Source organism: Gadus morhua, chromosome 23 (assembly GCF_902167405.1).
Source record: "Gadus morhua chromosome 23, gadMor3.0, whole genome shotgun sequence".
Classification (NCBI taxonomy): domain Eukaryota; kingdom Metazoa; phylum Chordata; class Actinopteri; order Gadiformes; family Gadidae; genus Gadus; species Gadus morhua.
This window is the reverse complement of record NC_044070.1, coordinates 9753395-9780057: the sequence shown is the minus strand read 5'-3', so window position 1 is coordinate 9780057 and position 26663 is coordinate 9753395. Positions and strand designations below refer to the sequence as shown.

Genomic DNA, 26663 nt, shown 5'->3' with positions numbered 1-26663 from the left:
ATGTGAGGGCATACATATTAATGTCAAATCCATCAAACCGTATTTATACAGCGCTGTTCACGCAAAAATGGCAATATAGTGTTCTTGACAAAGAAAACAACATAAGAGCAGGAAAATTGTCAAATAAAAAGTAAATTTCATAATTAGAGCAAATAATTTGAGCCAATGGCATTACAAAGTGTGTATCCATATGTGTGTGTGTGTGTGTGTGTGTGTGTGTGTGTGTGTGTGTGTGTGTGTGTGTGTGTGTGTGTGTGTGTGTGTGTGTGTGTGTGTGTGTGTGTGTGTGTGTGTGCTCCCTGACCTGGCGACGGGCAGCACGTTGGAGCCGGTGTACATCATGATGAAGAAGAAGACCCCGGTGAGGTACAGGCGCTGGAGGTTGGGGTTGTCCTGCATCACCAGGTAGAGCATGTTGGCCACCTTCTCCACCAGGATGGGGTCGAAGGTCAAGAGCAGCTGGAGACACAAAAACACACACAGAGTTTGAAACCGATACTGGGTCATGGATTGGTTGAGGTTTGGATTTGGATTTTCCCAAAGATGTAATTGGACATTGAACATTTTTACATTTGAATTTGAATTGGTTGAGAATAAGTGTCTTCTTTTGAATATGATCACAGGATTCTAAACCCCTGAACCAAATGTAAGACCCCTCTGATGCTTCCTGTCTGACTGAGAGCAGACCGCTCTGGGCTCACCTGGACGATGTGAGGCAGGCAGGTGTTGTCGCTGATCAGCCTCTTGATCTTGGGCAGCGGGCGGATGATGGCGTTGTCCTGGTCCCTGGGAGAACACACAGTTTGCTTCACAAGCTATGCCAAGATAGGCTAAACTTTGCTAAATTAGGCTAAGACGGTAGGCTCATCTAGACTGGGATAAGGGAGGATAAACTAGGTTAGCCAGAGTTATTTTAGGCTAAGCCAGTAAAGGCTAGGTTAGGAAAAGTTAGGCTAAATTAGGCTAGCCTATGGCTAAACTTAACCACGCTAGGTTAGGCTAGGCTAAACTAGACAAGGCTGGGAAAGGTTATGTTAGGCTAGGGAAAACTCTTCCAAGATAGGCTTTAATAGATGAAGTTAAGTGGTAGGGTGGCGTGGACTAGGCTACGAAACACTTAGCACGGCTAACATGGTTACCTGCTTGGGTAGTAGGAGCACATGCTGATCAGCATGTTGAGGATGAGTGTGGCCAGGTCCGTCTCATTCATCACCGCCTGGCCTGTTGCTAGGAGACACCACTTGAGCTGAGGGATGGCCTGCAGGGGGCGCCAGCCGTCCATGCCCTGCGCCCAGCACCTCGTCTTAGCGGTTAGCACGCCCGCGCTCCAGAACTCCTGCATCTGGAGCCGGAGCACAGAGCACACGTTAGCCTGAAGGATGAGCGGGTGGGGAGGACAGCCCGGAGACCAGATGAAACGTCCTGGGTTCAACCCCCAAAGAGTCTGCCTGGAGGCGTCCTAGAGCAAGACGCCTAACCCCGACTTTAATGTACGCATTTGAATTCACTGCAAGGCGCTTTGAATAAACTTTGATCTGATATGTGACTTAACAGTTAAAGAGTAACGATGCAAGTTTGCCAACCACTGCTCAAATGCTGAAAGAAGCACTCCCAGGGTTACAAATGGAGAATCCAAGCGAGCTGACGTCCATACCTCTTCATAACTGAAGGGCCCTCTCCTCTCCTTGTCTGCGTTGCCGAAGTACCACTCCTTCTCACTCTCTCTCTTCATGTCCGCGGACGCCTCGATAACGTTGGTCTGAGGGTTCGTTCAAGATTAGCCCGTTAATTTGTGTGTCAATATCAAATATTTTTGTGAACCTCATTTTACATTAGTGTAGAATTATTCTTAGGACAGATTATAACACAAACATATTCAACCAGTTAAATTGGATGATTCATCCTTCAAATAGCGAGTCAACCTTTAAAGTAATTTCATAATCAAATATGAATCCTCGTAAAACCTATTTGTATAAAAACACACTGTAGTCATGGGATTCCAAGTGAATTGGGATGACGTTGTTATGCCACATAACAGACCTTCTCCCAGTATATCTACTGGGATCTGGTGTACCTGTAGTGGGACCGTGGCCCTGCTGGTGTGGAGGTGGGCCAGGGTGAGGAGGTCCACCATGATCCGCACCCCGTTGGAGTCCATCACCTCCTTCACGTTTTTCTATGACAAAGAAAACGCGGAACAGATTAAATAATCTGAATAACAACAAGAATGGGATCTGAAATATATTGAGAAGGCACAGTGACTAACTTCAACTTGGTAGCTTGTCAACATAAGCTAGTTGGCTAATTCTTTCCAGGTTTCTAATGTTAGAACGTTGGCTAATGTTAACAAGTTGGCTAAAGTGAGCCAGGTGGCAAAAACTAGCAAGCTGGTTTAAGTGAGCCAGGTGGCTAATGCAAGCTAGGTTAATTATGTTAGCTGACCTTGTTGAGGATAAGTTTGTTGATGAAGAGAATGATTCTGTCCCGCTCCAGTCGGTCCGTACACTGAAAACACAACAAGACAGAGAAATATTGTGTTGTGCATAATAATAATCATTATGATATGAAATATAAAAACAACAGTAATATATATATATATATATATATATATTGTTTTGTATTTTTTTCTCAATGAATAGGAGATAGCGATAGTGTTAACAAATAACTGGAATAAAATGAAAACAAAAGCGGTAATAAAATAGGGTTGTGGTATGGTATACATACTCTGTCCAGCATGCCGATGATGTACTTGGTGTCGATGAAGGGTCCGATCTCCTCACAGCACTTCCCGTAGACGATGGCCAGCGCCTGCAGACACAAACACTTCATGGACACCTTGGGGGTGAGCAGGAAGCGGTGGTACAGCTCGTTGAAAAACTCATACCTAGGGGGGAAGGGAGAAAGAGAGGGAGGGGGAGGGAGAGAGAGAGGGAGGGGGAGGGAGAGAGAGGGGGAGAAAGAGAGAAAGAGGGGGAGGGAAGCGGAGAGAGGGAAGCGGAGAGAGATGAAGGCTCCTGTACATACTTCTTTATAATGAATTGAGAACACATGAAAGTGATGAAAGTTGTACTGCTGGACCAGGTTTCAAAGTACAACCAGAGATGAGTACAGGATCGCTGCAACAGTTTTCATTTTTTTTCAAATTAATATAATTTAATGGATTCATTGCATAAGGATTTATGGAGACTTCATTTAAGACCTTTTAACTCATTATGTCCTCAATAGTTTAAAAGATTAATTTAAGATTTTCTTTTTTTTTTGCGTCTGAGCTCAATGAGTCCTCACATACGTTCTTATTTCAGTCAATGCTGTGTGCAAGGTTGGTAAATATATACAATGCACTGATTTAAGAGGACTTAAAGGTGTAAATGGGTTGGTCCACCAGGGCTCACCAGTACTGACTGATGTTCAGCCAGTCAAGGTTGGTAAATGTAGGCGATAGTGTCTTAAGAGGACATGATATGGTAAACAGGTTGCTTGGTTGCCTTACGATCTCTTGATGCCGCTGGACTCGTCGTTCTCGTCCTCCTCCAGCAGAAGGCGAAGGTAATAATCTCCGATCTTGATCTCGTCCGCAAGGCAATCGTACCGCACCTGGAGAGAGAAGGTATCAAGATGTTAAGATACAAGATCTTAAGACACAGCAACGTAGTTCCTAGTTACCTGTTCAACTCAGAAGTTAAAGACTAAACTTCATTCTACAGCTTTTCCTTCAGTAATTGTACAACTCACATTAAGTTTCTTCCACTAAGTTAACATTACTGTATGCATGTAACTGTACTATGATATATTTTAGTATGATGTAGGTGACGTTCATGAAGCATCCAACTACTACTACTAAAGTGTAGTTCATGAGCTGGGTTGAGCCAAGTTCAGACAATAAACTGTTGGTGCTTCCATACGATCATTTCAGGGTGTGTTGGAGTTTGATTGCGAGGGACGTTGACGAATAAGAATTGCAATCTTTCCGAAAAATAAATTATCTCTATTTCTGTTCTATTGGGCGGGGGTCATTTTTGGGTCATTTTTCTGCTTGGACCTCAAACTCCTGGTGGTTCCAGGAGATGACGCTGGCGCTGCCCAGCTCGCGGTCCACGCTGAAGGCCCTCATCTCCCCCTCCAGGCCGTCACGGAGCTCCTCCCGCGTCTTCAGGTTCCAGATCAGGTTGGAGCGGGCGTGGTCCAGCTGGAACCTGGGGAGGGCGAGAGACAAGGTGGTCCTCAAAGACTGGCTGATAACGCAATCAAATAATCTAACGTAATAACATAATGCTCTGTTAACAAATAACTGGTGTAGGTTCATATGCGGGTATAAGTGTTTAGGGGTGTGTGGAGTTGTCTTTGTGTTTTCCGGGGTTTACCAGGGGTTTCTAGGTGTGTGCGTTTGTGTGTGTGAGTGTGTGTAAACACAGGTGTGTATATATATATACACGTATCTATCATTTATGTGCAGGTGTGTACACTTGTATGTAAAAATGTGTTCATAGAGGTGTATAAGTATGTACAGGTGTGTGCAGGAACATATGGGCGTGTATATACAAATGTGTACACAGCAGTCGAGACGTACTTGTAGTAGAACAGCTCCCAGTTGGATTCTATCTTGATTCTCTGTCTCCTCTTCCGCAAGATGACAGGCTTCTGGTTGGGATTCTAGAATCAAACAGAACATTTCATCACCACACACGCAACACAGAGTGTGTATGGAGAGAGAGGGGGAGAGAGAGAGAAAGAGCAACAGAGAGAGAGAAAAAGCCGAAAAGAGAGAAAGTGAGGAAAAGACCTCATTCACACTGCAAGCAAAAGTGGCCCAAATCCGTAGTGTGAACAGCACAATTCACATGGAATCTGATATTTTCAATTCTGACTTGGGCCATTTTCATATGTGGACATAAATCCGATGCAGGTCAGATGTCTTGCAATGTGACCTCATTGTAAACATATCTAAAGTATGCCATGTCATATCGGAACTCATGTCCATGTCACCATTCTGTGCTGCTGAGAGTCACTCAATGAATACAATATGGAAGAAGGCTGCGAGGGAGGGAGTCAGTGAAGGGAGACTCATGAAAATAACAGTTTATAGAATTGATGTTGGAAGGCCATTAGCAATTACATTTTTTTCCTTTTCAGGTGATCAGTCAGCCGCAATATCACCTGTGTTTCCTCCCTGGGATGCTTTTGTGAATATTGGAAATTGGCTATGTTTAAAAATGAATGTGAACAGCCAAACCTAAAAATCATTCTGATAATTAAATCTGAATTGAGCGCTAAGGTTTGCAGTGTGGACGAGCCAAAGAGAAAGAGAGACAGATAGACAAGGAGAGACGGACAGATAGACGAAGAGAGAGAGACAGATAGACAAAGAGATAGAGACAGATGGACAAGGAGAGAGAGACAGATAGAGGGATTTTAGGAAAGAGGGATACAGACAGAGAGAATTGAGAAAGTGTGACAGACAGACTGAGAGAATGGAGGAAAGAGAGCGAGACGGACAGAGAGAATGGAGAAAGAGAGAGAGACAGACTGAGAGAATGGAGGAAAGAGAGCGAGACGGATAGAGAGAATGGAGCAAAGAGAGAGACAGAGAAAGCGAAGGCGAGAGGATGTGGTGACAGTATGATGTCATGACTGGTGAGATATGAATTAAGACGATGTCTTTGACATGACACAAGAAGCTGAAAACCACGAAGGGAAGGTGCGAGAGCTACAACAGCAGAACCATTTGGACACACACACACACACATCTGGAAAAAAACGGATGGGATAATGGGCTCTGATGATGACCGTGACAAAGAGGGCGGGTCAAATGAAGAAGAACAGATTGATCCCATTGGCCAGTGCTACTTACCAGGTTATTCCTGTCCTGCTACATTGATTGACAGGAAAGAAATCAAGACAAGGTGAGGGGAGGGGCAGAGACACAACACAGGAGAGATTAATGAACGGTCGTCATAGAAACTGTGACATAATTAATCATCACGAACACCCTGTGGAAAATCTTAATTTTGGACTGTAGGTACTAGGTTAGTAGGATCATTAATTAAATCATAATAATTACATTTAGTAATTTATTATTAAGTATTCCCCAGTAGTGAACATGCAAAACATAATGTGCTTCACGCTACAGGCAAAACTGACCAAAAAACGATTTGATTAGCTTGTTGTCAGCCATGAACACAAAAACGGGATCGAAATAACGAACAGAACTTCCTGTTCCATGTCAAATTAGATCTGCAGCAGAAATCAGTTTAATTCAGATTTGAAGAAAACACACACAGCTGCAAACGAAGGAAGGACACACACACACACACACACACACACACACACACACACACACACACACACACACACACTACCCTTAGGTGGCAGCATACTCGCGACAGCCCTGGAAGCGGCCAAAACTAATTGTTTCCATCGGTCATTATACAAAGCACGGGCATGTCTGGCCCTGGTGGATCAGCAGAGCAGACTCCAAAGACACTGCAGCAGCGGCAGCAGCTATCCATGCTAAGCACAGGTCACACATGCCAGACCTTGTGACCTGTGAGACCCCGAGAAGGGACTGACTGCCGCAGGAACAAAGCAGACTGACTCAAGAAAATGTACCAGAAGCTAGCTAAGCTAAGCACAAATCAGTGTGTTTTTTCCACTATACTGTGCTACACTGGCCCGGCAGGGTTTGACTCGTCTCGGCAGATTTGCATTTCCATTACAACCGGGCTATTACGCCGAAGGTGGAGCTTTAACAGATGACGTGCTTCCCTTTTTTGCCTCCTAATCTCAAAAGCTTGTTGATACCAGATTTAGTTCGGATAAGTCCTGTTTACACATTAGACAATGTTTCACAAATATTTTCACAAGGAAAAAAATATGTTGAATATCGACCTAATGGTGTGAAATATTTTCCAATGACCAAGAAATCCGTCCTTTCTCAGCAAGCTATTTAGTTTTTTGCAAGAGAATATCATCAACATAACATCTCCCCCGTGCGCGCTTCTATTAAACCTTCATTACCCTTTTTAATTAGGCTTGTGTAATTACAGGAACGAACAATAATAAAGAATCAGGCTGTTGAGAACTCTAGCCATTCTCTTCGTGGCGATGCGTCTCATTGACAAGGATAGGTGTATGATCGCCAAGTTTATTGTAGTTTAGTAGGTCTATATCTCCACAACTTCTCGCTCTAAACAGCCACCAGTGCTGACGTCACCGCTGCCAACTTCGGGGTGGGCTCACTCTGGCCCGACCTCTGAGACCATCCATCTCGAGCGAGTTACGGCACAGCACAGCTACGCGTGTTAAAAATGGTAGTGGCAACGCAAATCTGCACGGTATGCAACAGTACGGCTCGGCACGGCCAAAAGGGCTAATGGGAAAACGCCAATGGATGACCCTGTGACCCTGTGACCCTGTGACCCTTGCCCCCACGGGAGCAGGAAGGTGTTGGCCTCACCTCCTTCTTCACGATGCCCATCTTGTCCCTCCAGTGCATCAGAACGATGTCGGCCTTCTCCTTGGCAAACTTCTCCACCTCCTTGGCCGCCTTGCCCGCCATGCGCTGCCAGTCGGGAACCTTGACCCGGCCCATCTGGTCCTACGAGACCGGGACCACAAGACAGCTCAACGCCTCGTCATCACGAATACAAAGGAGGAGGGGGGGGGGGGCACGCCAAGAACGCTTTTCCTTCTCAGGAGCTTGTTAAATAATCCTGGGAAATATCAAGACACACTTGACCCCGTTTGACGAGCAGACTTCAATAACTAAGACTGTCAATTATTGAGGTAGGCAGTAGGGCATCGAGGATGCCTACATGTAGATTGTGGACATCCAGGGTGAGCGGGGGAACCTTCTAGGCCAGGCTCGGTTGGTTGATTCCCCGAGACACCGGCATAGATGTGGTTCGTCGTGACCAAGTTAATATAACTTGTCTGTTTGTCTGTTACCGTGGCGATCTTGAGGTTGTCCCGGATGTGCATCCTGTCCGTGTCCTTCTCAGGGACGGGGTCAGGGCTGTCCAGGTAAGCCAGCAGGCCGGTGGGCTGGTGGGGGGGGGGGGGGGAGAGCGGACAGCAGGTTAGCTAATCCACAGAGCATCATGCTAACTGGGGACAGACTGTGATGGCATACGGTGCTTCTGCACGTGGGAGCTAACGAGGAGCTGGGAAGAGCTGTGGGTGCAGAGGTGGGAGTGGGGGTCTGACTCTAGAGGGCGGGCGGCGTGGGGTGGGCTCCTACCAGAATCCTCTTCAGCAGGTTCATGGCGGTGGGGTTCTCCGCCGTCCAGAGACCCACCAGGTGGCGACTCAGCTGTCTGCCAGGGAACCAGTCAGGAACCAGTCAGTAAAAGACCAACGCTATTCAGACCTGCAAGTGTGCGTGTGTGTGTGTGTGTGTGTGTGTGTGTGTGTGTGTGTGTGTGTGTGTGTGTGTGTGTGTGTGTGTGTGTGTGTGTGTGTGTGTGTGTGTGTGTGTGTGTGCAGACCTGTTGGTCAGCATCCTCTGGTCAGAGCTGATGGTGAACATGGAGGTGTGCAGGTGTCTGGGCAGGGCTCCCTCACTCAGAGCCAGCTCCTGCATCTTAGTGGCAATGTTCTTGTCTCCCTCCTAACGAGAGAGAGAGAGAGAGAGAGAGAGAGAGAGAGAGAGAGAGAGAGAGAGAGAGAGAGAGAGAGAGAGAGAGAGAGAGAGAGAGAGAGACGCAGGTCAGTATCCACGGTCCCAAAGGGAATTACAATCCTCATTCCTAGCAGGATGACGTATCAAAGTGAATAGACGAGATATTGTTCGTGAGGAAATAGCCAACTGATACCATGATCTAAAGGTCAAGTGTTGTCTTTTCATTTACTGAAAGGCTTTATTACAGGAAGAAATGGAAGATTATCAGCAAAAATAGATTACCCATAATACGATTAGAAGATGCAATAGACATGGAAAGGTTAAAGCCAGCACACAGGTAAAAACAAACAACCAGCACCCACTTGTATGGTTCATGACAGTGCGGTATAATAACAAGGGATGACTATTGTTAGATGACTCACCTCAATGATGGCTTTCATCACCAGACCGGCTCCCTTCACGATGGCCATGGACGGGTGCTGCGGCAGAACACACAACGCAACTCTATTCAACAACTGAGGCACGAAGAACGCAACGTTGCGATACACATCGACGTGGCTCCTGAGAGAGTTGGCCCCGACACTAAAGGGGTCCCCCCAGACGCTCTCGTCATGTTCGTATTCCCCTCGCCTCGGGGGATTTAACAGGCGTGAACAGTTTTTGTTTTGGTAGACCGGATACTGCTATAATTCCTGATTTAGGCCCAATCCCATTTCTACCCCTTACCCTTCCCCTTACCCCTTCAAAACAAGGGGGAGGGGTAAAGGGAAGGGCTAAGGGGTAGGAATGGGATTGGGCCTTAGTGCATGGGGGATTCTCCAAAGCGTCGCTGTGTGATGGTGTGACAGCAGCGATGAGTGTGTGTCAGTATAAAACAATCGCCGAGGGGGATGGCTTGATCGTGGTCCGCCTGGTTGACCTCTGACCTGGAAGAGCTTGAAGAGGGTGCGTCCGTTGGAGGCGACCATCTCCAGCAGCATGTCAAACTGCTGGCTCTCCGTGGTCTCACTGTAGGGCGCGCAGAGGGCAAAGGTCAGGAAGTCCAGCAGGGAGCTGATGACCAGGGCCCCGGTGCCGTGGTCCTGAGGGACGAGAGAGAGAGAGAGAGAGAGGGGGAGAGAGGGGGAGAGAGAGAGAGAGAGAGAGAGAGAGAGAGAGAGAGAGAGAGAGAGAGAGAGAGAGAGAGAAAGAGAGAGAGAGAGAGAGAGAGAGAGAGAGAGAGAGAGAGAGAGAGAGAGAGAGAGAGAGAGAGAGAGAGAGAGAGAAAGAGAGAGAGAGAGAAAGAGAGAGAGAGAGAAAGAGAGAGAGAGAGAGAGAGAGAGAGAGAGAGAGAGAGAGAGAGAGAGAGAGAGAGAGAGAGAGAGAGAGAGAGAGAGAGAGAGAGGGAGACAGAGAGAGAGAGAGAGAGAGAGAGAGAGAGAGAGGAAAGAGAGTTTAGCAGCTGCACGTCTCTCACATAAAAGAGAAAATGAGGGGGTGGTTCGGTTTATGTGGTGGTGACGTTGCTGTTGTGGCGATGGTGGTGCTGCCATAGTCATGATGGTGTTGTTACAGCAATGATGGTGCTGCTATTGTGATGGTGGTGTATTAGGTGATGGTGTTGTAACTATATTGATTGTTGTGTTGCTTTGGTGTTGTCTCTAAGGTGAGGTTGATGGTGGTGTTACTATTGTGAGGGTGGTGTAGCTATGCTTATCGTGGTGCTGCTATGGTGATGGCGGTGATTCTATGATAATGGTGGTGATTCTATGATGAAGGTGGTGTTTCTATGTGGATGGTGATGCTTCTATTGTGGCGTTGTTGTTGATGTAGTGATGGTGGCGTTGCTAGAGCGACAGTGGTTTCTATGCAGCGGCGTTGCCTTGCTCTTGATATTTGCGTGCCTGTGCAGCGCTGCCGGATAAAAGCTAGAAGCTGATGATTGAACCGTCACGACTCCAAGCGGAGAGGACGGCTCCAGACTTTGACAAAGTAGCAGCTGTCTGACGGCTGCACATGAATCACCCTGACACCGGCGCTTGTGAATCACCCTGACAGCGCCATGAATACTTAAAGAGCGCGGGGCCTGCAGCGCGCTGATAGAGGGCCGACAGAGAGAGAGGGAGAGAGGGGGGGGCTCCGCACCACGTTGCTGATAAACTTCTCCAGCAGGTTCTCCAGGAACTTCTTGGAGGACAGCAGGGAGGCCTTGTTCAACTGCTCCTGACGCAGGTCATAGTCGTCGTGCATGGGCTGAGAGACAGAGACACAGAGGGGGGGAGACGGAGAGACGGAGACATGATACCGTGACTGTGGCCGTATTACTGTTGTGAAAATTTTCAATTTTGCTTCTTTTTTTTTTTTTTTTATTGATGCGCGTTATTGTGTTGCATAAAGTGTGTTATTGCCTGGTGTTAGGGTGAGGGTTAGGTACTTGCAAACATCAGCGCACAGAGCATGTCTATCTAGATAGAGTCGGTCTTGTGTTATGATGTGTTATATAAAGTGGGGCGTTGGGGTGAGGTACTTACACACATCAGAGCACAGAGCATGTCTATGGCGGCGTGGGTCACGCTGTTATTGTTTCGCTTCAAAGCCTTCACCGTCTTCACACCCAGCTTTTCCCTGAACCTGGAAGATACACAAACACAAGCAAACAACAACAAACACACACACACACAAGCTTAACACCAACAAACACACACACGAGCTCTAGAACGCAACACATCACGCAGGAATATATAGATAAATGGAAACAAGATAACAGCACAGCAATCACAGCAAATGTGTTTAGAGCGCATGTTCAAATATAAAGTATATGAAGTACAAATATATGAAATAGAGAAAAAAATAGGAATACATTAATATTAATACAACATTAATATGACATATTAATGGCCTTATCACCATTAGTTGCTTAAGTAGTTAATCCTTTTCTCAATAAATGGTTAACTCATCTGTCTAAGCAGTTTTTTCAAATTAAAAGTCCTCTGTGATATTCCAGCAAGCATCAGCAGGCTACTTGAGTGGTGAACGTTTTAATTCATCCAACACACAACACACAGCACAAGCAATGCCCTCCTCTACCTCCTTAGAGCCCCAGAGGGGGAGGCTACTAGAGATACATATACAGAGATATACAGAGATAGTCACACACACATATAGAGATATGGTTAGAGGGGTATATAGACATCACATCTCTAATCAGATATATGCCAAGCCATTAAGGACTGAGTGTGAGATGATGGTGACCAAGGGGAGGAGAGAGAATGGCTGGCAGGCTTGCCCGCTGAATGACTGACTGACTGACTGACTGACTGGGCGGTTGGGTGGCTGGCTGACTGGCTGACTGAGAGGAGGAGGAGGATAAGAGAGGAAGAGGAGAGACACAAGAGCACAACAAGCCAGAGCAGAGAGGAGCACGAAAGAGGGACGAGCAAGTACCTTTCCTTACTCTTCTCCAGAAGAAAGATAGAGCAAGAGGAGAGGAGAGAAGGAGGATGGGAGAGGAGAGGAGAGGAGAGGATGGACGAGGAGAGGAGATGAGGAGAGAGGTGAGGTGAGGTAGATGAGCGAAGAAAAGGAGGAGAGAGGAAGAGAGGAGAAATGAACAGTGGATGAAGTGAGGAGAAAGACGAGGATGACGTAGTAAGAGGAGAAGAATAACAGAGAGGTGAGAGGACAGAGGAGAGGAGACGACAAGACGAGGAAGGTGCTGAAGGGAGAGGAGGACGATGGAGGAGGAAGAGGAGAGGACGATGGCTGAGCATGAGAGCGGAGAGACTGAGATGCATGGATTCATATTTACGTTCCATCAGTGGCTCCCGCCCCGTGGACAGACCTTGAAACGACAGAGCACGTCAACAACTTACCACACACACACAAATACAAACACCAACTCTTACCACGCGTGTGTAAGTGTGTGTGGGTGCGTGTTTAGACATCAAAGCGTACTGCAAAAAAATCCTACTTTCCTAGCGAGTCAGAGAACTTTGCTAAAGGGGTTTCAACGCCAGGCATTTGTCGAGAACTAGTCTGGACAAAGCAAACACAGGTCTGGTTATGAGCAGACGCTCAGTTACAAAGGGACGCGCGTGATTGGACATTGGGGGACATTGGGGACTGAACCAAGGCCTCTGGCTAGGATTCAAACTCCCTAGCGGCCCCCCTGGCCTTGAGGTGCGCTATGTACGGCCCACCCTGGCCTTGAGGTGCGCTTTGTACGCTAAGCTTCAGTGACTCTTAATGTAGCGCCCGTTGTGGAGATAAAGGGCTAGATAGATGGGTACTCCAATCAGGGGGTCGTAACGGCAGCAGACAGTCACAAGACCTGCTGTCAGCCCTAGGGCTCTAGTGTGTATCTGGCTCTGTATCTGTGAGGACGCACCATACAGGAGTTTGGGGAGTGGGGTCAGGGGGGGGATTGGGGTCTTGGGATAGGGGGGGGGTCTGGGAATCCGGGGGCCTGGTGGTACGGGGGTTTCAGGGTACAGGGGTTTCAGGGGTACTGGGGGTGCAGGGATGGGAGGTCTGGGGGTCCTTACTTTGGCAGCTGTGTGAAGGCCTGGAAGCCGGCCTTGGAGGCGACCAGGCGGCGGATGGCCTGGAAGTGGCTCTCCAGCTCGGTGTTGGGCCCCGGCAGCTCCGTGTCCTGGGACAGCAGGGCCAGGATGGCGTTGTTGATCAGCTTCTCCTTGTTCTCCGAGAACAGGCCCTGGAGGAGGCGCAGGAAAGGGGGGAGGAGGGGGGGGGGAAAGAGAAGAAGATATGCAATGCCTTCTCAGATGAATGCTTATCACGCACACACATACAACTATACACACAGACGCACAGAAGACCAACAGAAGGACTTACATCCCAGGGACAGACAGGCAAACAGAGAGACAGACAGACAGACACACAGACAGAACAACAGACAGAACAACAGACAGAACAACAGACTCACAGACAGGCAGGCAGGCAGACAGACAGACAGACAGACAGACAGACAGACAGACAGACAGACAGACAGACAGACAGACAGACAGACAGACAGACAGACAGACAGACAGACAGACAGACAGACAGACAGACAGACAGACAGACAGCCCTTAGTGACGGGCGTGACACTCACGTCCTGTGTGACGGCGTGGAGGACTCCGCTGTAAGAGACGTTGGCGTTGAAGCGAAACACGGCGTCCGCAAAGTTCCCGTCTGGAGGGACAACACAGAGAGACACGAGGGTCAACATGTATCATGTACCATGTATCCCTCCTCCATCTTAGTTATATAGCACTTTTCTTGAAACGAAGAGACACTTTACAATGCAGTCAAAGACAAGAGTTGCAAAATCTCACATTAAAAGCAAAAAAATGAAGGGCAAAACAGAAGGACAGAGTTGGTGAGGAAGGTTAGACACTGAAGGGTAAGTGAACACCCCCGTATCAGCTCAAATTTGATCACCGAAGTGGAAAATCGTATTTTGCTGGGAGTGCAAGGACAAAGGGGGGAAGGGAGTGGGATTCCCACGGTTACGACCCGGGGCCACTTTGTGATATTTTCTTGGGAGCCTACCACCGAGTGTTATGATGAGCGATGTAGTATATGAGATGAGCAACACACAGTGGCTTTATACTATAAGTATCTGAGAAGCTTAACCCTCTCTCGGACGCTGCCATTAACAACCGCAGGCCAGACGGAGCATCCACACGTCAACATCGACCTCGCCGTCGGTGTCCCTTCGTCTTGTCGGCGAGGAGTATACCAAAGGGGCCTTTGACGCCACAAATGCCATCAGCGTTATGTGTAACGTCAGAAAGTGGACGGCTGAGGCTGGCAAATGTGGTGGACTTTACTCCTGTTTTCTCTAAATGATGGTCTTATTTTTGTCCCATTGATAACAATTTCAACGATTACTATGTTGACGATCATGAGACGTGAAACGACGTTTAAAACACAAAGTTAATTATTTTGAGTCTAGTGTTCCTCTTAAAGAGGGTCTTTTTGTGATGCCATTAAAGAGGGAGGCGGCTTCTGGTTGGACTCACTAGGGGGCGCTGCCAGGAACTTGAGGTGCAGACTCTCCACCTCCTCGTCCACGGGCAGGCTCAGCAGGCCCCAGCGCTGGCCCCGCTGGGTGGACGCCATCTTCACACACACATCCCGGTTCCCCGACGCCCGCACGCCGTCCAGCAGACTGGCCAGCAGGGCGTCTCTGCGTGCGCGGACACACACACACACACACACACACACACACACACACACACACACAGTAAACATACAAGTGGAAACACACAATAATAATAATTGTAAATAGACAAGTTTGCACTTATTAAAAAGTGTTGAAACACATAAGAAACACACACACACAATAATAATGGTGGGCAAGTTAGCACTTATTAAAAGGTGTTGAAACAGAAACGAGGTGTTAACACCTCAGTGTTTCCCATACATAGACCAATGTGTGGCGCACCGCCACAGAATCAACACCGAGCGCCACAAATCTTTATTTTTTTTGGAAATATAAATATCGTTCCGTTCATTCATCTCCGCGTAGCACTCTTTCTCCCGGTCATTCTCGTTCACACACGCACACAGAGACAAGCGCGCATACATGCCAAATGGTGCGCGGGTACACTTCCACTTATTGGACTGACAGCGGAGTCGCCCGCTCCTCTCAACGCGCCTACAAAGGCAAACCCGAGCGGCATATTTGCGATAAATGTGAAATGCGGTTATAGTTTATATATATTACGGTGTTAGACCCCCAGGCCGTTCTGCCGGTGATTTTAATTCGCTCGGCAGCAAAGGCTTCGAGATCGGGAAGATGGGGAGGGCTCCCGGTGGGCCGGTCCACTTTGAAATGTATTTTGTGCCCGATTGCTTGATTAAGCAAATGAGCAATCTCGAAATGCCCCCTCCCCGGCTGGACTCCTTGTCCAACACCCTTACCCCCCTTTTACCCCCCCCACACATTTGCTGGGGTCCAAATATAATGATAGTATTTTATCAGCATTACAATATTCACAAGGGTACTTTACCTCTCTGTGGAGGAGAACTTTCTGATCTGGCCCCTGATGAACTCCACTGTGAAGATCTGGGGGTTCTCCACGTCGCAGATCAGTGCAAAGACCTGGAGGCCAGACCGGGAGAGACCGGACCGGAGGGAAACACGCAGTGTTACACACTATCAGCAGCTCGTTTAAAAACAACATATTTCATTTTTGTTCCCTCAAAGACGGGACAGTGACGACAGACTGGGAAGTGGGTTGAAGAAAAGAGGCGATTATATGTAGCTTAGGAGCACAGCTGAGGTTTTAACCCTGGTCGGTGCATGTTTCGTCGGTGGTGAGTTGCAGCAGCACGTTGTGCCACCGTAGACCACATGCCACACCACACACTACAACGTGGCATGCTCTGTACACTGGCCCGTTTAAACACCAGCCTTCGCCCCCTGTCCCCAAGAGGAGCGGTGTCTTTCCTCCTGTCAAACACTTCCTGGTTACCGCAGGGTAACCAGGAAGTGTTTGACTGGTTATGAGCAGACGCTCATAACCAGCGTCTGCTGGTTATGAACACATCAACCTACTGATGATGTGTTGTTGCAATAGTAAAGCTATTACTTTACTATTGCCCCCCCCCCCCCCCCCCAGACCCCTACCTCTCCAAAAGGCTTGATGGTGACGATGTTGTAGGAGGCGGGGTCTCGCTCCACCAGGCATGTCTCCGTCAGAGCCAGGATGCGCTTCACGGGCTCCTGGGAGGAACAAACAGAACGCTGTGGTCAGAATGTCAAAGACTCCCTACGGTTTCAACTCAATGAAAGTTATAGACGTTTGCCATGCAAACGTTTTGCAGGCATTGCAATAAAGCGTCCTAATGAAGATAGTGCCTTCAGCACATATTTTTTTCAGGTGTTTTGTAGACGTTTCATGCATTATTGTCGTGAAGGGCGGGACAGTGTTTGAAAGAGGGGGGGAATGACATGTTTGTATAATACTGCAGGAGGGAATCAAACTGGATGTGCTGCATCGTGTTTTGCAAGCGGGGTTGCTGCACACGTGGGTTGAGCAGTCGCCATTCTAGGTCACACCGGGCTGACACAACCGACACAGCTTGAGGTAGGGTTTTGGGTCTTGTTGAATTTGTGTTGTGCATTGATGTTGGGTCGCATTGTGTCCTGTTGTGTGGTTTTGTGTAGTGTCGCGTCGCATCATGTTGTGTAGTGGCGTGTCACGTGTGCCATGTTATGTTGCTTTGTTTCGCTTTGCGTCGCTTTGTTTAGCGTTGTGGCGTGTGCGTCTTTTTGTGTTTTATTGTATTGCGTCCTTTCATGCAGGGGACATGTTTTGCGGTGTGGTGTTGCGTTGGCCCCTCTGTCGCGTGGCGGTGGCGGTGGCGGTGGTCTCGCCGTGAGCGTGGCGTGCTGACCTGATGTCGGGGGGAGATCTTCTGCACCACGAACTCGGCCAGTGACGTGATGCTGTCGTCGGAGCTGTACTTCCCCAGGCGCTCGGCGGTGAACACCTCAAAGGTCAGCGGGTCCTTCCGCAGCCGCAGCGTGATGCCGATGTAGTTCCCAGCATGCTCTATGGCGCAGCGGATGATGTCGTCGCGGTGCTCCGAGGCAAACAGATGCTGAGTGGGAGGAGGACGGGGAGGACTTAGGGTACTGTTAGCAGTCTGAAGGAAAGTTATACAAAATAATATGGACCACGAGGAAGGATCCACAAGGCTCAAAGCATTCAGCAAAGAAACATACAAAATAAACAAATAAATAAATAAAATATGGATAAAAAACAGGTTATAAAAAGTGTGCAAACACGGATAAAAAGCGGATGCCTGCACTGAGAAACAAGGTCAAACTAAGCTAATGAAATACAATGCAGCCAAGGGTTGGCCGATTTAGCCTGAGAACGGAAAAAGGAAAAGTACAAATTAATAAATCGACACTAAAAGAAATCGCCCAGCCCTACCTAGAAGCAAAATTTAGGATTTCAGAGCCTGAACTGGCAGAGACACACACACGGACGCAGACACACAGACACACAGACACAGACACACACACACACAGACACAGACAGACAGACACCAATGACCAGCCGGTCGGTGCGTGCCACCTACCAGCCGGTTGAAGCCGCCATGCAGGATGCAGAAGCCCCCCTGGTAGTCGGAGAGCTCGGCGAAGCCCTCGATGGAGCGGTAGTCGTAGGAGCACAGCACGCGGTTGGTCTGGGGGTCTATCTGGTCGATGCCCCCCGGCGTCACCTCCAGGCTCACGGCCCGCCGCGTGTCGCTCCAGTGCTGCTTGTAGCAGTTGTAGCGCTGCGGGGGGAGACGGGTGAGGGTTATACACCTATAGATCTAGATGTATACAATTATAAACACACTATTCTGAGACATAATAGTGAGGTTTATTAATATATAAACACACTATTATGAGATATAACGATTCAATTCTAGGATTATCATGTGAATCTTCATTCTAACTGAGTTTGAGATGCAACAAATGGACTGACAGGATGGGTGAACGTGCCAATGAAAGAGGGGGCCAATGAAAGTCGATCCAACCAGCCTAGCACCACCTGTGTTTTCCTTTATTCAATAAAACCTTAGGCCTTGATGGAGGTGGACATGGTGTTTGGCTGCCATAGCGACCAGTCTATCTGTGTTGTGTTCAAAACAGTTCCTTTCAGACACAACATTTTTCATTTGACTCTTTAATGCTCACCCTGCCTGTTATCTTCCCCTCCGAGAAATCTGTTCTGAATCGCTGTGAAGCAAAAAAAAAAACATATTACACACACATTAACACTAAATAATCATTTCATTTAGAAATTGATGTGCTGATCATATTGGTTCACATGGTTAGCGTTCTCAGCCTCACTTAAATGTGATAAATGTGAATAAAACATTTGCTGATGTGACAATTTCCCTTTGAGGATGAATACATTTTCGTGTTATCTCATGATCATCACTGAAAGAAAGAGTCCCATATTGCACAACACCATCATACTAATCTCGAGTCAAACTCCATGAAGGAGTTGATGTTGACCTCAGCAGGAGCTCGCTGTATCAACCTGCCACGTCAGGGCGTGTTCCTCCATCACTGCAGATCTGGACTCTCTGGGCTCCAAGTTATGACGCTAACCATTTAGAGGTGTTATGCGTTTCCTGCCAACACAGCTAAACCAGGCGACGTGTGCTGCCCGGGCCATGCTGACGCGCTTCAAGCTGAAAGCCTGATCAGGCATCGAACACACACTGCAGTTTTCACTGCCGATGCCGATAAGAGACGCGTGGAAGAATCAGTTTCTATTTACCTCCAGTCAGTTAGCCCGAGCATCTCACAAAGCGACTTCTAGTGAACTCATCTAGTGAAACATGCTGTAAAGGACCAGGTTGGGGTTAAGGGGGGGACAAGGATTCCTACGAGTTTAGGCTGCGGACACTCGGGATCGAACTCGGAACCTTTGGATTGGTAGTCAAACACACAAAACTCTAGAATACATCTTATGGCCGGCCGTGAGAAGGCATCCGACATCGCCACGTATCGTATCAAAATGGTGTCACGCTGGTATCGTGTGTGCTACCGTTACTGTTCGGGGACCAGATGATGCGTGAGACCTCCCTGACGTTCCCGGCCGGTGCGTGGCGGCGGCGGGCCTTACCAGCGCCTCCGTGAGCAGCTCCATGCGGTGTTCCGTGGAGAACTTGAGGGTCTCCGACTTCTTGCCGCTGCCCTTGCGGAACGTGAGGTTGAACTCGGTGCCCTGGCCCTTGCCCACCGGCCCGATGCCACAGATGTCGCCATACGGCCACTGCAACGGCAAAACATTCAGGAAAGGCATGTCACTCAAAAGGGGGTGACCTTTTGAGTGGCATTTATGTGTGTTTGAGGCGGGGAGGGGGGTTATATTTCTTGCTAAAAGACACTTCAACATCTCCCCCCCCCACCCTCAGCTAGCCACATGAATCTAACAGGCAACCCCCTCAGGTGTGAGGAATCTCATCCACCCACCCACCCTCCCACCTTCCCTCCCTCACTCCCTCTCGCCCTCCCTCGAGGGCGGGAGAGAGGGAGAGAGATATTGACTAGGTTACACAAAACAAAAGGCTGAGTGTGTGTGAGAATGACTGGTCCTCTAAACCAAGCTGAGGTTGTTTGAGAGAACCGGAGCCAGAGGGCCTGAAGAAGGACTCTGGGGGAGCCGGCCGGCCCACCCACCTGGTTGGTGACTTCTAGCGTGGTGGGGTTGTAGGTGGTGATGCCGTGGGTGCCCACAGAGAACACCCGCTTGTACCTGAGGAGAGAGACACAGAGACGGGGCTGAGGCAGGAGAACATGATAACAATATATTATATAATAACAACAACGATATCGCTTATCAGCATCCATACTGTTTTTGTCATCAACCCGACAGAAATGGTGCTATATCACTGAATGCTGTGGTAGCGATTCAAAGCCCACTGCATATGCTACGTATATTGTTTTATATATTTATCCCATGGAGCTTAGCCATGTTGTCCTCTAAACCGTGTCGTCCCACTGAGCTGTCTGCCATTGGTGCATGCGCGGTGATTGTGGTGTGATAATTGTAGTGTGCGGTGATAATTGCAGTGTGGCGTTTGTTGTGTGTGAAGCTCACGGTGTGCGAAGTTTGTGCCGTGGTGCTTTCTGGTGGCCAACGTTTGCATCATCGCTCATCATCACTGCATCACGTCAATAAAATAGTGCAACGCCGAAAAGGTAAACGCAACGTGTTGATCCTGGTGATATATACAGCTATAGTAGGTGCACAACATACATACAGAAGGGGAGAAAAAAACACTTTGACTGTGCGATTAAAACGCATCCCTGAGCAGAAGAGAGAAAGAAAACAGGTCGAGGCGCTCATGAGATGAGTCAGACAAAATGAACTCGTCAAAAAAAAAAAAAAAAAGAAAGGACAAGCAAATTCCCCTGAAGAGATTTTTAAATCTTTAGCCGGAGGTAATCGCTGTAAGGATAATCAAATCTCTTTGTACACCACCTATATACAGTATATCCATCCATTTCTATATCTATACATATAATCCTCTTTCTGGCCTTGGGGCTCAAACGTTAATGAACATACACAAACAGATATCAGCCCAGGGCCAGACCTCACTAGCGTTTCTATTCTGATCCAAGCGCAACCATCCCTCTCCTCTCTGACTGCTACTGTACATGGGTAAACCATACGCATGGGTCTTAGTTTAACAGAATACCTCCCTTATGAGACTAAACAACGCTGCCCAAGTCAGCTCCAAACTAATTGACAAAATGTCTGAAAAGTGTGGCAGAATTTTTTTTAAAAGGACAAACAGTTGAATTTAAACTTTGCTCACTGCAGTGTTCTTATCCAAGCTCAACAACCCACATGGCAGATCGTCAACGGCAGGCATAGGTTATTTTATAGGTTCTCTAGTTGTGGATGTTCCTTCACCAACTCTGTCATTTAAGGGCTTGATAGGTTTTCAGTGAACATATGAGAGATACCTTCTCGGTTCTTTTCGCATTGTGACCTATATATATATATATATATATAACACCGAACAAGGAAAATAAAAAGATCCAACAAGTTTTCCTTTCCTCCACAGAGCACTTAGTGATATTGAGGATACCAAGTAGAGTGTACTCAATGCATTGTGGCAAAGTCAGTTCATCCAGAGATAACAGTCCATGTGAATTGAAGTCAAGTAATCAAAGTCGAGTATGGGTCGAGAGATTGTTTTTGGCTCAAATAAAAGTTGATATTTGTTTAGAGCTTGGACCTTGGAGTTTAACGGTTGGCTTAATGGCTAGCACGAGAAGCTAGCTGAGTGGTGTCACATGCGTGGTGAATTATGCATTCTCCATGGGGGGGTGGGGGGGGTTGATGACACAGATGAATCCTTGCCCACAATAACCCCCAGACATCGCATCAATTGTAGTGAATAAAACAAACAAAGCAATGTCACAGCCAATCAGGATGATGGGACCGTGATGACATCGCTGAAGGACTGATGCATCAAGGAGGGCCACGCCTCACTTCCACTTCCTCATGACATCATGCAAACCGACACACCGATCACAGAGGCCATCCAAAGCCAACAAAGCATTTACAGTCTTTGAAGATAAAAGGGTAGCCGCACATTGGCAACAATGTTTAATAATAGAGGACAACTAATTCATAATTTACACACACACACACACACACACACACACACACACACACACACACACACACACACACACACACACACACACACACACAGACACAGACACAGACACAGATACCTTTTAGAACAATAAACAGTGTTTAACACTCTGTTGGATTACAACCAGGACATTTTATTAGCATATTATTATTACGTTTTGATGAGCAACAGCAGAAGCCCGCCCCCTTCCTCTCTGATCTACTGTAACAGTAGCCAGGCGAGAGCAAACGGATTGATTTTCAAAAGGAAAGCAAAAGCACTTGAGATGACAAGGACTCACCGACGACAAGTTGAGGCAATACAGGGCTTTCATCCACACACATTCCCTCTGTCATGCTCTTTCACTGTTGCACATACACACACACACACACACACACACACACACACACACCCTCCTATGTACGAGGTGCACAAACATACGCAATACAACCATACGTGACACACACACACACATTATATACATGCAGGTATGCATGTCATTGATGGACATGCACAGAGGGTCCTGAAGGAGGCACAATTACAGACAAGTGTTTGTGTGCATGAATGTGTACATGACCGTAGATAATGGGCCACATTGGTTCCGGTCATGAGATTGGGACTGCGTTAGCTCGTTGTTAGCGTCAGGCTGGCTAGCGGTGAGAATGAGGTCTTGGAAGTTGATGTCAACAGCGTGCTTTTTAACAGTCCCCCCCCCCCATACAAAAAGCTTCAATGAATACACTTTACGATCGACTTCCTCATTTAAAAGGCTACCCACTTCCTATATCTTTCAAAACTGCTGAGCTACGGCCCTTCTAAGAACATATTACATAAGCAGTTAGCCATTAAGAAATATCGCCACGGGAGCAGTTCAGGAGTTCCTTCTACCAAACCTTGATGGACACGTATGTTTTCACAATGTTTATTGTTGCATTGGAGCAAAAGGTTTTAAAGAAGGGTACGTGCTACTAGGGTGCGCATACATAAACAGTCATGCATCAAAACAATCCTCAAAGAGTTGATTATTTTGCCTCCAGTTCTGAGTGTGATAAGCCATAACAAGCTGTTTGAAAGCTTGTCTATCCATCATACATCTATGTGGACCCTCCCACTTGTGATTTCACTAAAACACAGGAAAAGGCAGATTTTCATACGGCTTGTAATGGCTAATCACACGCACACCTGGTGGCATAACATCAGCCACTTTAAACCTACACACTAGGAAACCCTGATAACCAGACAGCAGGGACAGCACCACCACTAATGGAACAGAGCTCATGCAGCAAGCGATGGGTCTGATGGATCAAACCGGTGCCAAGTGGAGTGAAGTCAACTGGAACCACATACATATAATGACACCCAACTCTGAATCACAAACATCCCAAAAAATCACAAATAGCAGATGGTGCTGTCCAGGCTAGCGTTTGAAGAATAGAGAGAGAGCGAGAGAGAATGGTGGCTGATTAGCATAATGTTTGACTAATGCAATGAAGTGGACGGGTAGTATCGTAGCCTTATGAAAAGATACACAGCACCACAAAGGCCCAGCACTCAGACATGATTAAACAGATGCCAGAGTTGACCCTCCAGTGATTTAACAAGGTGGAGAGAAGAGGGTCATATGTTTATCTGTTTAGCCCTTAATCCCAGACACACAGGCCGCACATGTGACAACGCTAACATGTGCTAAAATCATCTAAAAAGTATGAAAGGAGAGGAAGGAACCTTGAGAAGGAGACATTGAAACACTTCCTGTTTCGTTTCAGAATAACCGTGTGAAACAAGTGGGCCAATAACAGCGCCTCAAATCTTTCAAATCAATTCGTCACCCAAGGGACGAGAAAACCAACCCGTTTAGAACCATCATAAACATAAGGTCCTCTTTGATACATCAATCAGGAGGGAACGACTGAAGCAAATAAACCCTTTATTCCCACTCGCTTTGATCAGAACCAGACGTTGGAGTGGGTGGGTTTTACGAGGGCTGGTGTCCCCTCCGATGTTCAACACCCTGTCGGGTGGCTCGCCGTACAGAAGTACACAGAGGGCGAGTTAATTAAAGATGGTGGTAAATATGGGTAGGTGGGTGTGAGGGCGATGATGTATTCACAGCGGAGAGCTCTGACGGTCTCTCTGACACGGCAGTAGCACAGCTCTTCCTGGTTCTGCACCCCGAGGCATGAGCTGAACAGCACTAACGAGGTGCCTCGTTAGGGGGGCTGCTTAACGAGGATGCGTCTGTCTTCTTGTTTAAATGTTGTCATGTCTTTATGTGTCCGTCTTACTCGGGTCTAGCTTGGAGGAAACGATTATTGATGTCAATCAATACCATTATAAAGGGTGCATAAAAGTAGGACTGATAAAATAATTGCGTGGAAGCCAGTGATAAGATAAGTCTCTGTGTCGGTCAGACTGAATCTGCTTATCAGAGGGGGCCAAGGGGATCGGTTGTGATATCATTCTCTGACAAATGATAACTGTATGACTAAAAATTATCAATACTGGGACTCAGAAGAATATTATTTATTACACATCGGAAAAAATGTCAGCCAAACTCAAGCAGTCATCACAAATATTTTAGAGAAGAAACAGAACCTCACCGCATATCTAAAGTGCAACAAAAAACAATGGACTTCACCGTAAAACTGCAACAGCATACAGAGTGGACCGTAAAACTACAATAGAGAGTAACAGCTGTTTCCAGGCCTTTGCTGTCAAGGGCTCCTTTATTTCCAACAACACAATCTCGTCTTTTCTCTCCATCACCTCTGACCTTGCAGTCCAGTAGGAACAAAGCAACCAATACGGTCAGTCGTGCACACTTCAGGGGGCCTTCGAAGGATACACACACACACCCACACACACACGCACACACAGAAAACATGCTCCACACACACACACACACACACACACACACACACACACACACACACACACACACACACACGTGTGTGTGGAGCAAGCCTCTGAGCTTATGTTACCGCAGTGATGAATGGAGGGCCTTAATAGGAATCAGCCACTTAGCTTCTGCTATTGACAGGTAATGTGATCTCATTGGCTCCGCTGTTCAGAGGGGGAGCAGGATATAGCATGCAGACTGCTCCTTCACGCTCACGGCTTGGTTAGTACAGTATTGAGGCAGTTGATAATATCCAGTGACGTATGTAATGGGTTTTCACAACCGATACAATGCATCATTGACAGAGCGTTAAATGAAAAGCTTAATCTAGGATGTACAAAGATGGCAGGCTATAAACGTACAGTGTGTATAAGAGCATCCATATGAGAGCTACGGATCTGAGCTGAATAAACTACCCTGCCATTCTAAGCTGTAAATGGGTCTTTATGTTTTAGCTTGCAGTATAGCTACTGCAGCTAGCAGGTAAGAACAAATGTGATGGCATAGTTGTTGCATATGGCAAAAGGTCTAAATCTCTGTATGAATGGGAGGATATTATTCATGTCAGAAGACTTCTCTGCTATTGTTTGGGAACAACCCGCAATAGAATGATGTCATCCAACCCGGCCCCACCCACTCCTGACTCCGCCCCTCCTCTCTCTTTTCTCCTTAAGTTTCGTTTGACCCAGTAAACCTGTGTGTCTGCCATGCTCACTGTACAGTAGAAGGAAAACATCAATGGTGGCCTCTTACTTTCCTCTCCACGAGTGCTTGGTCGTATAGAAGCAAGCCAGGTCTCTGTTTTCCTTGATGACGTTCATCTTCTTGAAAGACCTACGACAGAGGAAACAAGCATTCACTTATCTAATCACAGTCCACAACAACATCCTAGAACAAAATAAATCAACACGGTAAGCTCCCCCCATACATGACAGCAAAGACACGGGCTCCAACTCTTTTTAACTAAACGCTCAGTCGGTAGAAGGAAGAGGCGCAGGGATAGGGATTCCCTGGAGCGCCCTATCAAGGGACATCATGTGATCTTTCATGTGACATGGTCAAACACCAGACCGCTAAAACGCTGTGCCATCACCTCCCAGACCATAGTTACCACCTCAGGTTTATGTAACACACATTCCAACGCACCGCCACACACACATACACACACACACACACACACTTCACACAGACAAAAGACATTCCCGGGGTCAGAGGATGGGGAGCAGGCCCACTGCTGGAGCCACTATGAAGGAGAAGGGGGTCTGTGTGTTAGCCCCGCCTACTTATTCTCCGAGGGAGGATCCAAAATGGCCGCAGATGGAGAGTCAACCCGAGATTATCTCCTGGAAACAAGGCTTGGACTCCGCTGTGTAACAGGTCCAGTTTGTGCACCAAACAACTGGTCTGGTCTGGTCCAACAAGAGCACTCCATGTCACAGGATTTGAGTCTACGACATTCGTTGATGCATTCATGTTTGTGAACGTCTATCTATTCTGTAATATGGGGGGAGCTCTTGGCACATGAGGCAGGAGAGCCACCAGATAAACCGGAATTGCCATCCAAACTGAGGTAACGAGATCCGGTGTCGGAAGCGACTGAGTCGCTGTAATGAAACGCATCAACATGGTCCCACACAGAGGACACAAACCCATCCACCTCCCATCATGTTACGACACAGTCATCACACATATTTATTTACATTTAGAAGTGTCGCGTTAAAAACGCTCCCAGATTGACCAAATCTAGGACATACCAGCTAGAACTCAACCACGGGTGTTTTGCCGCAAGGCACGTGTACTTCGACTCCCTCATTTGTTGCAGCGACGCTGGATTCCACACTGGAAGCTACTGGGACACGTTTAGGCAAACGTACCAGCACCGGCCGATGGAAGTGAAAGCGGGGAAAGTGAGAGAAAGAGTTGCAGGTTCAGCAGATCTGGCACGCGTGCGTTTCCTCTCCGAGCACACGGGAAACGGCGTTAGCTTTA

At 47.5% G+C, this 26663-nt stretch overlaps 1 protein-coding gene across 6 annotated transcripts in view; it reads right to left on the bottom strand.

Moving 5' to 3' along the window:
* dnajc13 (DnaJ heat shock protein family (Hsp40) member C13) overlaps positions 1-26663 on the bottom strand; it is a 45289-nt gene that overhangs the window by 16572 nt on the left and 2054 nt on the right. For 3 of the 6 annotated variants that reach the window (XM_030348638.1, XM_030348635.1, XM_030348640.1), the window contains exons 2-32: positions 25428-25508; positions 19803-19878; positions 19246-19395; positions 18306-18347; positions 17699-17899; positions 17006-17212; positions 16236-16331; positions 15616-15707; positions 14623-14789; positions 13710-13789; positions 13141-13310; positions 12405-12437; positions 11128-11227; positions 10742-10849; positions 9544-9699; positions 9040-9096; positions 8484-8605; positions 8237-8312; positions 7945-8040; positions 7454-7594; positions 5849-5866; positions 4568-4650; positions 4040-4193; positions 3491-3594; positions 2725-2884; positions 2443-2505; positions 2075-2176; positions 1655-1759; positions 1140-1342; positions 702-786; positions 305-459 (exon numbers count right to left, since the gene is read on the bottom strand). In XM_030348638.1, coding sequence (XP_030204498.1) covers positions 305-459; positions 702-786; positions 1140-1342; positions 1655-1759; positions 2075-2176; positions 2443-2505; positions 2725-2884; positions 3491-3594; positions 4040-4193; positions 4568-4650; positions 5849-5866; positions 7454-7594; positions 7945-8040; positions 8237-8312; positions 8484-8605; positions 9040-9096; positions 9544-9699; positions 10742-10849; positions 11128-11227; positions 12405-12437; positions 13141-13310; positions 13710-13789; positions 14623-14789; positions 15616-15707; positions 16236-16331; positions 17006-17212; positions 17699-17899; positions 18306-18347; positions 19246-19395; positions 19803-19878; positions 25428-25508 — 3483 coding nt within the window. The remainder of the gene's footprint in view (positions 1-304; positions 460-701; positions 787-1139; positions 1343-1654; positions 1760-2074; positions 2177-2442; positions 2506-2724; positions 2885-3490; positions 3595-4039; positions 4194-4567; positions 4651-5848; positions 5867-7453; positions 7595-7944; positions 8041-8236; positions 8313-8483; positions 8606-9039; positions 9097-9543; positions 9700-10741; positions 10850-11127; positions 11228-12404; positions 12438-13140; positions 13311-13709; positions 13790-14622; positions 14790-15615; positions 15708-16235; positions 16332-17005; positions 17213-17698; positions 17900-18305; positions 18348-19245; positions 19396-19802; positions 19879-25427; positions 25509-26663) is intronic. The other 3 variants (XM_030348636.1, XM_030348637.1, XM_030348639.1) reach the window with 3 other exon arrangements.